General features: G+C 36.3%; 2 protein-coding genes across 5 annotated transcripts; both read left to right on the forward strand.

The window, feature by feature from the left end:
* Positions 1 to 1,420: 1,420 nt before the first annotated feature.
* Positions 1,421 to 4,407, forward strand: LOC107602856 (prostaglandin E synthase 2-like). The gene is made up of 7 exons (XM_016295460.1): positions 1,421 to 1,737; positions 1,834 to 2,028; positions 2,130 to 2,185; positions 2,831 to 2,983; positions 3,086 to 3,286; positions 3,377 to 3,494; positions 4,075 to 4,407. Exons 1-7 carry the CDS (start codon positions 1,444 to 1,446, stop codon positions 4,192 to 4,194), a joined length of 1,137 nt encoding a protein of 378 aa, XP_016150946.1. The 5' UTR covers positions 1,421 to 1,443; the 3' UTR covers positions 4,195 to 4,407.
* An 87-nt stretch (positions 4,408 to 4,494) lies between these two features.
* Positions 4,495 to 14,120, forward strand: odf2b (outer dense fiber of sperm tails 2b). 4 transcript variants are annotated; one of them, XM_016295457.1, is made up of 19 exons: positions 4,495 to 5,563; positions 5,805 to 5,932; positions 6,032 to 6,133; positions 6,251 to 6,427; positions 6,507 to 6,688; positions 6,769 to 6,898; positions 6,993 to 7,112; positions 7,235 to 7,309; positions 7,779 to 7,850; positions 8,030 to 8,146; positions 8,229 to 8,414; positions 8,647 to 8,756; positions 9,861 to 9,996; positions 10,108 to 10,218; positions 10,292 to 10,555; positions 10,652 to 10,770; positions 11,918 to 12,080; positions 12,165 to 12,290; positions 13,864 to 14,120. In XM_016295457.1, exons 2-19 carry the CDS (start codon positions 5,837 to 5,839, stop codon positions 14,026 to 14,028), a joined length of 2,451 nt encoding a protein of 816 aa, XP_016150943.1. In that variant the 5' UTR covers positions 4,495 to 5,563; positions 5,805 to 5,836; the 3' UTR covers positions 14,029 to 14,120. The 4 variants fall into 4 exon arrangements, with proteins under 4 accessions (XP_016150943.1, XP_016150942.1, XP_016150945.1 ...); XM_016295456.1 differs by having other exon boundaries at positions 6,251 to 6,421; positions 6,501 to 6,688; XM_016295459.1 differs by having other exon boundaries at positions 6,251 to 6,421; positions 6,501 to 6,688; positions 10,652 to 10,752.
* The last annotated feature ends 3 nt before the right edge of the window (positions 14,121 to 14,123 follow it).

Genomic DNA, 14,123 nt, shown 5'->3' on the forward strand with positions numbered 1-14,123 from the left:
ACACACACACACACACACACACACACACAAGGTATGAAACATAGTGACTGAGAAAAAGAAAGAAAGAATAAACAGTTATAAAATGTGATTTATTCTTCTAAATCATACTAATTTGTTGGTAAAATGCGTGAAAAGAAATGTTAAAATTATTCCTAGGCCTCCTGGAAACATAGTGACTGAGAAAAAGAAAGAAAGAATAAACAGTTATAAAATGTGATTTATTCTTCTAAATCATACTAATTTGTTGATAAAATGCGTGAAAAGAAATGTTAAAATTATTCCTAGGCCTCCTGCTGGTGACCCACTGTGAAACGGTTTAGTCCAAAGGGTCAAAGTTTGGCTGGTTAGCTTGGCCCAGTTAGTCCCTGCTGGTAGATGCTGTAACTACATCATCCAGCCTAAAAGAGCATGTATTGATTGTATTTATTGCTAATATGTAATTATATTGTTGTAGATGTTTTCTCGGTGTCCGAATCTGGCTAACAGTGTTCTTAAAATCATGAAATGGCTATTTTAACTCTGTTTTCATGTTACAGGATAATTGCTAGTAAATTTAATTATAAATTAATAAAAGGTATTAAAAATTAATAAATTAACTTAAACTTAAGGGGGTTAAACAATATACGTTACATATTTAGAGAGTTTTAAGGCATTACTTTTTTCAGTTTCTTTAAGGATTAAAATTAAATTTTTAAATAATTTTTAAATGACACAAAACTTGCATATTGGCTAACAAGTAAATGAAACTAACCAATAATCAAGTGTTTTAAGCACCTGCTTTTAAGATGAATGGGAATGCTAACAGATAGAGACCTCCTTGGCCCAACATGTCCTTGTTTTGTTCTATAAATATTATCCCTAATAACAACAACATATAATTTAGTCTGCTATGCAGGTATTTTTGAACAAACAAACAAATAAATAACTCTAGAATAGGGTATGTCTTGTCACTCACCAGTTAAGTTCAAAAACAGATGAACATTTTTATGGTCAATTGATACTACACAGCGAAATTAAAGTAAGTAGGCATAAGATGCCCAGATGTTGCCTCGAGTTCGATGGTACTCAAATATTTTATTTCTTTTATCTCCTTATTTTAATAGGTTTCTCAATGCCGTGCACACGTGACCTGTTATTTTCCTCCTCACTGCTAGGATCACGTTCTTTGGCTGAGATTATTGACGCATATTGTTTATTTGTATTTCAAATAACTTAATATATAAAAGCTATTATATAATATAAAACACTTTATACATTTTATATATATTATAAAAACATATTATACTATTATACTTTTGTAAAGAAAATATTTTAATGCGGGATTCGGTTTTTGAGCCCCCCGCACCCCCTGGAGGGAGTAAACCTTCTCCAAGAAACGGCTATTAGCTTGTAGCATTTGTTTCATTGCGCTTGCCGTAGAATTGTGGGTGTTTATGTAAAATCATGATGGCGGCGGCCTGTGCGAGAACGCTTAGTAAGGTCTCACGGTTAGTTTTAGACACGACGACATGCCGTCTAACAAACACCGCAGCATTAGGGCCGAGAATCTCCATGAGATGCCAAGGAAGGGCTTACGGTACCGGCGGAGCGGGATTTAGAGCCAGAACGTTGCTCGCTGCGCCGGTGCGTGGCAGTGGGAGAGTCCTGGGATGCGCCTTCTTGCTCGGTGGTGGTTTCGGCTTGTACCAGACCGTCAAACTCACGCTTCAGCGTCACCTTGCAGAGGAAAAACCAAATGTATATATACATACAGTTTTGGATGAGAGTGTTGAAATGTGCCCTTAGTTTTGGGGTTGTTTGCTCACCATGGTTTTATTAACTTGTTTTGAATAGGCACCTGAGCTGGGCACAGATCTGAAGTTGACTCTGTATCAGTATAAGACCTGTCCGTTTTGCAGCAAGGTGCGAGCCTTCCTGGATTGTCATGGTCTGCCATATGAAATTGTGGAGGTCAATCCCGTCATGCGACAGGAGATCAAGTGGTCCACTTACAGAAAAGTTCCCATCCTGATGGTGAACGGGACGTTGGTATGTAGCTATTCGCATCTTTCTGATGATGATCGATATCCTCTTTCTGATATATGATGCTTCAGCTCACCAAGTCCCTCTCTTTGTTTATATCTCAATAGCAACTCAATGATTCTTCTGTAATAATAAGTGTTTTGAAGACATACCTGGTCAGCAGGTGAGCATCTTCTACTTGATGATCTTTTTATATGAATGGTCATGTTAAAATTTAAGTGGTTTTAGTGACTTTATTTGTTGCATAAACATTTGGTATGTTTGTATATTATAGTAATTTAGAAGTGCTTTTGTTAACGCTTAAGTATAGAGACAAATTCTCACTATTAACTAGTTGCATATTAGCATGCCTATTATTAACATATTGGCTGTTTATTAGTGCTTGTAAAGCACATATTCTGCATGACCATAATCTACATACCTAATCCTACACAATACCTAATTTTAACAACTACCATACTAACTAATAAGCGGCAAATAAGGAGTTTATCGAGGCAAAAGTCGTAGGTTTGTTAAAAGTGAGAATTGGACCTTTAAAATAAAGTGTGACCAAGCTTTTTTTTAAATTTTTTATGGATGCCCCAAAGCATGATTATTCTTTAGAAAGCACAATGAAAAGTGACAATAAACATAATGTTTTGTTCACAGTATTGATTGGAAATTGACAATTTGATGTTTTCCTGAAGTTGGAGGGGGATTGATTGTGATCTTTTGAGCACTGTTCAGTTTTGTAATAGTTGCTTTACTTTAGGCAAATAAATGTACATATAAATGCACATTTTGATTGTTTGTTCACTGCTTCTTTTAGGGAAAAAACAATATCTGAGATTCTCACTTGTTATCCTGAGATGAAGGCAAAAAATGACAGTGGAAAAGACGTGATAGAGTTTGGCAATAAGTACTGGGTCATGGTTCAAGACACAGAAGCTGATCGTTTATATCCTGGAAAAGACACCAGAAAGTAAAGCAAATCAGTTATTTCTGAAAGTGATTGCTTTATTATAATTTTTTTATTGAATTTACAGAGTCAAACATAATTATTGGATTAACAATTTTTGCCCAGAGAGGAGATTAAATGGCGGAAATGGGCAGATGAGAGGCTGGTGCACCTAATTTCCCCAAATGTTTACCGCACGCCGACTGAAGCCCTTGCATCCTTTGATTACATAGTGCGAGAAGGCAAATTTGGGACATTTGAGGGATTCTTTGCTAAGTATTTTGGAGCTGCTGCCATGTGGATCATTTCAAAGAGATTGAAAAATAGGTATGTTTTTAAGCGTTTTAAATAATACATAATAAAGATATTTGTCAAAAATGTTTTGATAATAAAGTTTAACCTCATCATACTACACAGACACCATCTGCAAGATGACGTGAGACAGGATCTCTACAAGGCCGTCAATGATTGGGTGTCAGCCATTGGAAAAAACAAGAAATTTATGGGAGGCGATCAACCCAACCTTGCAGATCTAGTATGTGTTTTTCTCGAAGTCTAAAATTATACATAAAAACACTTCCGTTGTAAAGTTTGGGTCTGTAAGATTTTTTTTTTATGTTGAAAGAAGTCTCTTTTGGTCACAAAGGCTTAATTTATTTGATCTAAAATACAGTAAAAACAGTAATATTGTTAACTATTATTACAATGTAAATAGTTTTTTATTTTAATATATTTTAAAATGTAATTTATACCTTTGATAACAAAGCTGAATTTTCAGCAGCCATTTATTCAGTAGCCAATGTTGAAAAAGTTGTACTGCCTAATATTTTTATGACCATAAATAAATAAAAGTTTAAAGAACAGCATTTGTTTGTAATAGAAATGTCTTGTAATATTATAAAAGTCTTTACTGTCACTTTTGGTCAATTTAATGCACACTTGCTAAATAAAAGTATTAATTTCTTTTTTTTTTTGGACCCAATACTTTTGAATGGTAGTGTTTATTTTTCTCAGTGTCACAATTGCTTAAGGGATATGAATTGGATTATTTCTGATTCTTCATTGTCTGTGGTATGGTGGGAAATACATTCTTATACCGTGTGTTTTCAACACAGGCCGTGTTCGGTGTTCTGAGGGTTATGGAGGGCCTTCAGGCATTTGATGATATGATGGAACATACCAAGGTGAAGAACTGGTATCAACGTATGCAGAAGGCCACACAACGAGAGTCATAAAATCAAAGCTTCTGTCATCGCCGCACAAACTTGAAGCCCCTGATACCACAGCACAACTTTAAAAAACAGGCTTGATGCCATCTAATGGTAGTCTACTGGTTTTGCAAATCTTAAGACTAATTTTTGTCCAGTTATTTATCTGGCTTCCATTCTTCCTTTGCTCGGACTGTAATCACGGAGCTAAGAATTTAATTTGAAGAGATAAAAAAAAAACATAAAATGCTGTTCCCCCTATAATTTATGCAACTAAACTGGATTTCTTTATTTCTCTCATAGTGTTTTCTTTTACTTTGCAGCAAAGTGCAACCTTAAGCAAATGCTGTTTAAAGTAAACAACCTCATATATTTTATAGACATTGTGAATGGGTTTTAGAGGATTGTTTTGAAATCATCCAATTTTTTCCATCTGTGAACTAGTTTGTAGCTTGAAAACAGGTTACTGACTAATTTATAATCTGGTAATTTAGTCCATTTTTCAGCAAATGACAGTTAATTTCTTTCCACAAGTTACTGTTTCTTGTTCTTTTGAATATCTGTTTTGTTCCTTTTGTCATACTGAAGTGCTGCCACTCTCATCACTTTTAGGGTTGTTAGGTATTTAGGTTACCTAAGCAGATGAGCTCAGCCCTGATACATCACTGTAGATCTATGCTTCTGTCTACCTCAGTTTGCATTACTGTTCTCTGGTTCATAAGTGTCCAGTCTTAGGTTGCAGTGACTTTAAGATCTGTGGTTTACTGAATGTTCATATTAATGCGTTTCAACCTTGGGATTTCAAGGGGTTTAACTTAAAACTGTGATCTTACTGAGTAATGGTTTAAATGTGAAAGTTGCTTTGGACATTTGGAGTGTCCAGTTAACCAAGAACTTTTGCCTATGCATCATATTTTGATTCGACAAAAGTGATACATTTTTGTCAATTAAATAAAGTAAAACCTCAGTAAATAAAACCTCAAGCAGATGGTTGTCAGCTGGTTAGTCATGTTTTTTCTCGAAATAATTAAGCGAACGCATGTTAGATAAGACTCTAGTGTGTAATTCATTCTAATGTCACCACAACTGATTGTGAATAAAATGGCAATTTATGTATGAGAAAATTTCACGGACAAAGGTTATAATAGGAGGCACATAGCAACGCGTCGTTGGCATAGAAACCTAATCAGCTTCAGTTCATTGGGCGTTAAACACACTTCTCAAATCTTTGTCGCTGAAGTTTCGAACCAGCCAATCAGAAGCAAAACAGAATGTAGAAGGCGGGATTTAGAGCGTCAGACGCGTCTCCGATTGGCGGCTATTGTCCATGCGAAAGTCTACCGGGTACTGCAAACAACACCACACGGGGAACGCAACGTTGCATACTTGTATTAAGGTTAGTGGTATTTTTATTCATATTACATTAATCGTTTAAAGTACACAAGTTTTAATCGATAAGGATTCTTTAACTGCTCGTATAAATATGCAGTGTATAAACTGAGAAAAGATTAGTAGCAAAACATAGACTTGGCTGAGAACTAATAGTCTTTTTTGTTTAAAAGATACGCAAGTATGATTAATAACACTTCTGTTTTATTTTTCTTCCAATTTTATGATACACTTTTCATATTCTTAAGACAAATAAAGATCGCCCTACTGAATTAAAGGGATGAAAACACGGTCGCCTTCTCCACCCGTCCATGTTCATGTCCCAGACTCAACATCTGTGCATGTCCACCTGAAGAAGAGTCCACAGAAAAGCCAGGTCAGAATAGATGCTGTTTACCGTTCCAGTTTAAAACGGTCTCGTTTGATTTACGGAGACAGTGAAATCTCTCATCATCACAACTCTTTTTTTGTTCAGCAGGGGAAAGTGAGCAATTTACGATCCACTGCCAGTGTAAAGGTCCGAGCCCCCTGGGTTCCTCCTGGAAAGGCTTCAAGACGAAGAGAATACAAATGGGAGGTTTGTTAAGTCCTATTCTACCTCATTTGCCAGCACATATCAATCATCTATAATGAGTCATTTTTTTTTTTTAATTGTGACTCTGAATGACTGTACTTTAATAAAAATTTCCATCAGGGGCCTACTCGCTGCTTAGAGATCACCCCGGGACGGGCCACTGACCCTTCTTCGCCTCCTCTGCAGCTCACTGACCTGTCCAGTGAAGAGGACGATGCGAGAGGAGTAATCGACAAATATGAGAGAAAAATTGAAAGTCTAATGTCAGAGGTTGACTGTATAAAAAGTGAGGTATGGGTAATCATGACTATAAGATGGACTCACAATTCATCGTGCAACATTGTGGATTTGAATGTCTAAATCTTCACAGGTAAAGTTACGGCAGGCAGAGGACCACTTAAAGCACCAGTCACAGCAGTTGAGCGCCTGTCGGCGTTTGATTGATCAGCATGAGGAAAGACTTGAAGAAGCCAGCAAGGACTTGAGGAGGACAAAGCGCGAGAATGCTGATCTGCGAAGCACTGTAGATGGGACGCAGGCTGAGTCTGGACATATGCGGTATAGTTCTTTCTGACACATTAGCTTCTTTTTAGGGTTGTAGTGACCAAATGCTTAAAATGTGTGAATTATGTGGATAGATCAGAAACAGGACCTCCACACCAGGAGATAGAAACTTTGCAGAGGAAACTGGTGGAAGCTGAGATAGACGGCCAGGCTGTAGCCAAACAAGTGACAGCACTGAGGGAAACCGTGGGCAAACTTAAGAAGGTTGGCAAAACTCCAAACTTTTCAGTTACCTTTGGAATCGCTTCTCTTGAATAATAATAAAAAAAATCACTTTGTGCATTCATGACAAAAACAGTCAAAGATGCACTCTGATCAGTTGGGTCGTCAACATGAGCTACTAGAGCAAAAGTTGGACACGTTTGTGGAGACAAACCGCACTCTCAGACGGCTTTTGAGGGAACAGCATGGACGAGAGGTACAAAAACGTCCTAACTAAATTTGTCTCATATTTAGGTTGGCTGTTGGTTCTGCAGTATTGTGTATATGCACTTTTTTTTAAACAAAACAGTTCTGTTTTGTCTGTCCTTTTCACCACAGACAGATGCACTGAGGTTGTCTGATGAGAAGGAGATGCTAATGAGAAAACTTGCTGAATCTGAGGCTGAGAAAAGGGTTTGTAATCTAACTCCAACATTTCTTGCTCTCTCTCTATATATATATTTATGTATATATAACAATGTTGTTAGCTTGATACACATACATTTGATTCAAAAAGTATGCGTTAAATGTATCTAAAGTGAAAGTGAAGACTTGTTTTACAAAACAAAATCTCTGTTTGTAAAAATAAATGCTGAAATTTTTAAAACGTTTTATTCATCAAAGAATCCTAAAAAAATGTGTTTCAGGGTTTCTAGAAAAACATTAAGCAGCACAACTGTTTTCAACATTGATAATAATTAAAAATGTTTCTCAGGGACCAAATCAGCATATTAGAATAATTTCTGAAGGATCATGTGACACTGAAAACTAAAGTAATGGCTGCTGAAGATTCAGCTTTGCCATCACAGGAAAAAACGTTTTAGAATACATAAAAAAAAAACATTTATTTGAAGTGGTTATAATGTTTTACTTTCTCTTTTAGAAACTTCAGACTAAACTCAACCACAGGGACAGAGAGGCCAATGAGATGGCTGAGAATTTGGAAAATGAAAAGGTAATAATGATATCTCACTAATTCCCTTATTTTTTATTAATTTGCATAAGATTCTTCTACGGAATGTTTTATTACCTCTTCTGCATTTCTACATGCTTGCATGTAGTGAATATGCATCAGATTAGCTCCAGTGTTGTAGGAAGTGTTTTTAAGAATGTGTTTTGTGATTGTCATCACAGGATCATCTGAGGACTGCAGGAGAGCTGCCAAGGGTTCTTGAATCCACCCGCAGTCGCTTGCAGAATCAGCTGTACAAGAAAGAAGCTGAGAATAACCGGCTGGAGGCTCAGATTCAAGTAAGCCTGCTTTTACCTTAGTCATGGTTTTCATTGACATAAAATGGCACATCATGTAAGTCTGTACTGTACTGTGGCACAGAGGCTGGAAGAGACACTGCAGCGTCAGCAGGAGGAGGTGCAAGGCCTGCTGGAGCAGATGAGAGAGCTGAAGCAGCATTGTGAAGGAGACAGAGACGTCCACAAACGGGTCTTGGAGGACCAGAGGAAACAAGCTGAACAAAGTGTGAATACAGCTGCACAGCTCTCTGCAGAACTCCTGGACAAGGTACCGGACAGAAGAACAATACATGAACTGTACTACAGGGTTTCATATAAATATTTTGTAGTCTTTCATGGTTTACAAAGTGCTAATTGATTAAATCATTTTCAAAATGTCCTTTTTTTAATATGGCACTGCTGGCTTATGTATTCATTTGACTTGAAAGCCTGATTTTTATGCAGTTGGCCAGTATGAGCCATGCAGTGCAAACTCTGATGTGTTTGTGTCATCTCCTCAGGAGGCTCAGTTAGCAGAGGCTCTCTCCACTGCTGAGGAGCTTCGGCAGCGCTACTCCAAACAGAACAGAGAGAAAAGCCAGCTGGAGTTGGAGATCACCACCTTAAATAAGTCAGTGACTATCTTCACTTGTTCTAAGTGTCCACTGAAGCTCAGCCTAGTCTTCACGTCTATAATGTATTATTTTTAGTGTAAATTATGGATTATGTTCTGAGTAGTGTATGATGCTTGGGCTTATACATCAGTGAGATTTGAGTTTTTGAAATTCTCTTTCAACTTAATTGTCGATAAATTCCTTTGTAAAAAATTTCTGCATTTTTGAAGATGTGCATTGTTTTGTAGCAAACATATTTTTCCTACCCATTTCTCATTACCACCATGAGCATTTTACTTACTCTACATTATCCTTATTATCTTTATCTTTACTTCATTCATGTTCTTATTGGCATAATAAATTACGTTTTTCCATATTACATTAAAATACAAGCAAACAATGATCTTTAAGATTTCAGCATCATTACTCCAGTTTTCTGTGTCACATGATCCTTCAGAAATCATTCTATGTTGATTTTGTGCTTAAGAAACATTTTTTATTATCAATGTTAAACAGTGCTGCTCAGTATTTTTATGGGAATTTTGTGGCATTTCCTTTTTTACTTTTGAATGGTAGTGTATAAATATAATTTAATATTTTTTTCACATTACAGTGATTGAGAATATGCTATCTATCTATCTATCTATCTATCGTCTATCTATCTATCATCTATCTATCTATCTGCCTATTTATATATCGTCTATCTATCTATCTATCGTCTATCTATCTATCTATCTGTCTATCTATCTATCGTCTATCTATCTATCTATCTATCTATCAATCTATCTGTCTATCTATCGTCTATCTATCTATCTATCTATCTATCTATCTATCTATCGTCTAGCTATCTATCTATCATCTATCTATCTATCTATCTATCTATCTATCTATCTATCGTCTATCTATCTATCGTCTATCTATCTATCTATCTATACTGTATTTGTTTGGAATATGGTAGTAAGAATTAAGGGGAATAAAATGGTTCTTTATTCAGAATATAATTTGTTGTTTATGAAATATAAACTCAGTATAAAATATTGAGGGGTTTCCTGATATTTACCCAATTGTCATATTTAGTGGAGCTCATAGTGGATGGTGATTGTAGACGTTTCTCTTTGCAGTCGCCTCATTGAGTTGAGTGAACAGCTGTGCAGTTGTAAGGAGAAGTCCTGCGCAGAGAGAGAGGGGCTTCTCAGCCGTCTGCACTTCCTCACCTCAGAGAACACAGCCACCAAACTGGAAAACCAGAGACTCAAGGCAAGAAATCTAATAAAATCTTGTCTAGATCTAGACTTTTCTTATTCATCCAAAACCATTTAAGCTCTGATTTAGATTTTTGTGCATTACCTTGCATGTCTCCTCTTTTAGAGCACTCTGTCAGCCACAGAGGACAGACTGTCTTTGTCTCAGACAGAGGTGCAGCAGCTGAAGATTTCTCTCAGAGACTTCGAGAGTCTGGTAGAGGGTTACAAGAGTCAGGTGCTTTTAACATAGCTCATTACAGTCCATCTTCACTGAGTCGTAGTACACTAACCCTTCGTAATTCTTGCAGTTGCAAAAGACACGCTTGGAGTCAGAGGAGTACACTTTGAGGCTGGAGATGGTGGAGAAGGAAGCACAGAGTGACCGCGAGGAGATGGAAAGAGAGGTGGAACAGAGCCGCAAGCAGCTCCATGCTCGGCTGAAGGAAATGGAGATGCTGCGTGAAGCTCTGAAGCGCTTGGAGAACGAGCTCAGGGAGGCCAGAGAGAACATGCACATCCAGGACAGGAGAAACACAGAGCAGAACAGCACTCTGTCTGAGCTCAGAGTCAAGGTAATCATGCGGGTTTATTCATGTTTACACCACTAATATTACAGTGGAATCAGAAGGGCTTTTCATTTCATGATGTATTTTCTTGTTTGTGTGTAGATGGAGCAGCACAGTTGTAAAATAGAGAATCTCCAGGAGAAGAACTTATTTCTACTTGAAGAGAACATGCAGTTGAAACGCTCCATGGAAGGCACTGAAAGGTCTCCGGCACATCTGCTGTAATAATATAATAAATATAATATAATATTTAAAAGACCTCGTGAGATCTAAATTATGAAAAATTTCCATTTAAATTTCCTTCTTTTATAAAATAAACCAAAATATATTGATGGCGTTATCTCCTTATATAATATAATGTATTATAATGTAATATTTAAAAGACATTATGAAATCAAATGATGAATTATTCATATTTTAGTTCCATTCTCTTCTATTAAATATATATTACAAAATAAATTATGAAACAAATGAACTCTTCCTGTAATATATATTATATATTTGAAAAGGAATCAAAATGATAATTTCTATTTAAATTTTCATCTCCTCTAATAAATAAACCAACATATATTGATATTGTTATCATTATTAGATTATTTTCTGCTCTCCTGTCACTGGCTAGAAAGCATTACATTTTAATTGTATTTATTTATGTAATATTTATTTAAATTTGATGTATAACTTTCCTTCTAAACAGGAAATGTCCACAGAAAATATTAATAAATTAATAACATTTAATTGGGTCTTTAACATAAACACCCAATTGACACAAAGAGCTGAAGTTAAATACAGTCAAACCAAAAATTATTCAGACACCAGAAATAATTTTTAATATTTTTTTTTACTAGTGGGTGTAGGACACTATATTTAATTTATGTAAGTGAGGATAGCAAAATAAAGTAAACTGTGACATATTATACTCAAAAATGTTTCATATAGTGGACTACCAGTAAAATTGATAAAAAGTTGGGACCAAAAATTATTCAGACACTTTGACCTGACGATGTTTTCTTAAGTGTTTTTTCTTTCATTGCTAATGCGAACTTTTTACACCACAGACTGAACACAATTAAGCATTGCTTGGTAATTGGTTGACCTAAATTGCTATTATCTCATTGTGTGCTTAAATTTAACAACTGAATCATTTTTGGTTGATTGTAATCCATTACATACCTTTCCATCAAAGTAATCTGACATTATCAAAATGAATTTGTTCTGATACCGTTCTTGTCATATTTTATTACCATTTTCGAAACTATAGCGAATACACTATGATAATGTGAGAAATGTTGAAGGTGTCTGAATAAAGTTTGGTTCGACTGTATTTAGTCGCATTTCTGTATCATTCTCTCTTCTTGGTTCACACAGGAAGATGGAGGATGTGAGCACTCAGAACAGGGATCTGCTTCAGGTTGTCGCTAAGCGTGAAGAGACCATCCACAACACGCAGCTGCGTCTGGAGGAGAGGAGCCGGGAGTGTGACTCCCTCTACAGACAGCTGGAGCAGGCCAGGGAGGAGGCGCAGAGACAGGTCACAATCCACAGCAAATTCTTTTTGATGCTGCAGATGTTGCACCTGTGTGAGGTTTGTGTATACATGAGTCTTTGTTCACAGGTGGGCCAGAGCCTGGAGCGGGTGCTGTCCAAAGAATGCTCAGCTCAGTCTAAAATGCTGGATTTGGAGAGTCAGCTGAGCCTGGCTAAAAATGAGCTGGGTCAGCTGCGCCGCAGCAAAGAGGATGTAAGTGTTCGATGGCAGACTATGAGCTCTGAAACTTTCCATTCCACAATACTTGACAAGCTCCGCGAAAACAAAAATCATCAATGATTATACTGTAAAATTCTCTGTGAATAGTAAGAGTAAATCATTTTGAGCTGTGGTTCAGTTTGGTTAAAAAAATCCAACATGACCAAAACGTATGGTGTGCCTAAAGGGACATGGCGATGGAGAAAAAAAATGGTCATTTATCATTTCAATGCTTTTTGCATTTGCCCTTATAAACTTTGCATTCACACAGAACATTTTTCCATTCTCTAGCAAGAGTTTGTGTTCCCCTGAGAAACTTTGTGAGTGAACGCAAAGCTGGTGATGGACACAAAATTAAGTGGGAGGAGGAAAAATCATGTCAGTGCTTTTGAGAATCGGGGGAATGCAATACTTCTGTAAGAGAATACAAAAGCATTGAAATATATTTTCCCTCTCATCTTTTTTTTCCTTCACCATGTTCCTTTAGAGGCTCTGTAGAAACATATTCATAAAAATAAGTTGCTTCTAGACGATTACTTTTTTTTTTTTTTTTTTTTTTTTTTCCCTTTGGAAATTTTGGAAAATCATGGGGCGTTAAAAAAAAATTCTCTAAACAAAAATCATCAATGATTATACTGTAAAATTCTCTGTGAATAGTAAGAGTAAATCATTTTGAGCTGTGGTTCAGTTTGGTTAAAAAAATCCAACATGACCAAAACGTATGGTGTGCCTAAAGGGACATGGCGATGGAGAAAAAAAATTGTCATTTATCATTTCAATGCTTTTTGCATTTGCCCTTATAAACTTTGCATTCACACAGAACATTTTTCCATTCTCTAGCAAGAGTTTGTGTTCCCCTGAGAAACTTTGTGAGTGAACGCAAAGCTGGTGATGGACACAAAATTAAGTGGGAGGAGGAAAAATCATGTCAGTGCTTTTGAGAGTCGGGGGAATGCAATACTTCTGTAAGAGAATACAAAAGCATTGAAATATATTTTCCCTCTCATCTTTTTTTTCCTTCACCATGTTCCTTTAGAGGCTCTGTAGAAACATATTCATAAAATAAGTCTATGAGGCAAGTTTTTAGAGTTGCTTCTAGACGATTACTTTTTTTTTTTTTTATTGTATTACCCTCTGGAAATTTTGGAAAATCATGGGCAGTTAAAAAAAAATTCTCTAAAATATTTAAGCAGCTAGATATCAATCTTTGTAGACTGAAACAAGCAAACGCCAATGTGATAACATTGCTTTATTACTGAGAGAAATGTCACCGATGAGAATAATTACAAAAACTTTTTGATATACTAGTACTAGTGGCATTTGATATAAAGATGGAAATTCAAGCCAGATGATACCTGGGGCAACATTTTTTGATCAATGTTGCTTGGGCACTTTCCCATTGAGAATGGGTAACAAATGTCTATCTGGATACTTTAGATTGGTCAGTGATTTGTGGGAATCTGCTGATGCTTCGCTTGTTGTAATCTGCCATTTTCCTTACATGTCAAATAATCATATATGAGCTTGCATTAGGACCTTTTAGAAGCAGTTTGGTTTCATTTTTCAGATGGAGAAGCGATTTCAGTGCAAACTTCAGGACATGAAGAACCAGTTGGAGCAAGTGAACAGCGCCAACCGCAGCCTGCAGAACTACGTCCACTACCTTAAGGCTTCATACACCAATGTGTTTGGAGACTCCGCTTTAACAAGCTCACTAAATCCCCACATCTAAACCACGAATGAGCCAGTTCTTTATTTAATGCAGTTATTCTAAGACTTTAAAAGACCTCAGTGATTTCTTCTGATGATCTTTTAATAAAAAAAAGT

This window comes from Sinocyclocheilus grahami, unplaced genomic scaffold (assembly GCF_001515645.1).
Source record: "Sinocyclocheilus grahami isolate Dianchi unplaced genomic scaffold, SAMN03320097.WGS_v1.1 scaffold336.1, whole genome shotgun sequence".
NCBI classification, from domain to species: domain Eukaryota; kingdom Metazoa; phylum Chordata; class Actinopteri; order Cypriniformes; family Cyprinidae; genus Sinocyclocheilus; species Sinocyclocheilus grahami.

Coding starts and splice junctions, on each gene's coding strand:
- LOC107602856 (XM_016295460.1), top strand. CDS start 1,444: ATGATGGCGGCGGCCTGTGCGAGAACGCTTAGTAAGGTCTCACGGTTA. Junction 3,287..3,376: donor TCAAAGAGATTGAAAAATAG/GTATGTTTTTAA, acceptor CATACTACACAG/ACACCATCTGCAAGATGACG. Junction 3,495..4,074: donor AACCCAACCTTGCAGATCTA/GTATGTGTTTTT, acceptor TTTTCAACACAG/GCCGTGTTCGGTGTTCTGAG.
- odf2b (XM_016295457.1), top strand. CDS start 5,837: ATGAAAACACGGTCGCCTTCTCCACCCGTCCATGTTCATGTCCCAGAC. Junction 8,757..9,860: donor GAGATCACCACCTTAAATAA/GTCAGTGACTAT, acceptor TTCTCTTTGCAG/TCGCCTCATTGAGTTGAGTG. Junction 12,081..12,164: donor GGGAGGAGGCGCAGAGACAG/GTCACAATCCAC, acceptor CTTTGTTCACAG/GTGGGCCAGAGCCTGGAGCG.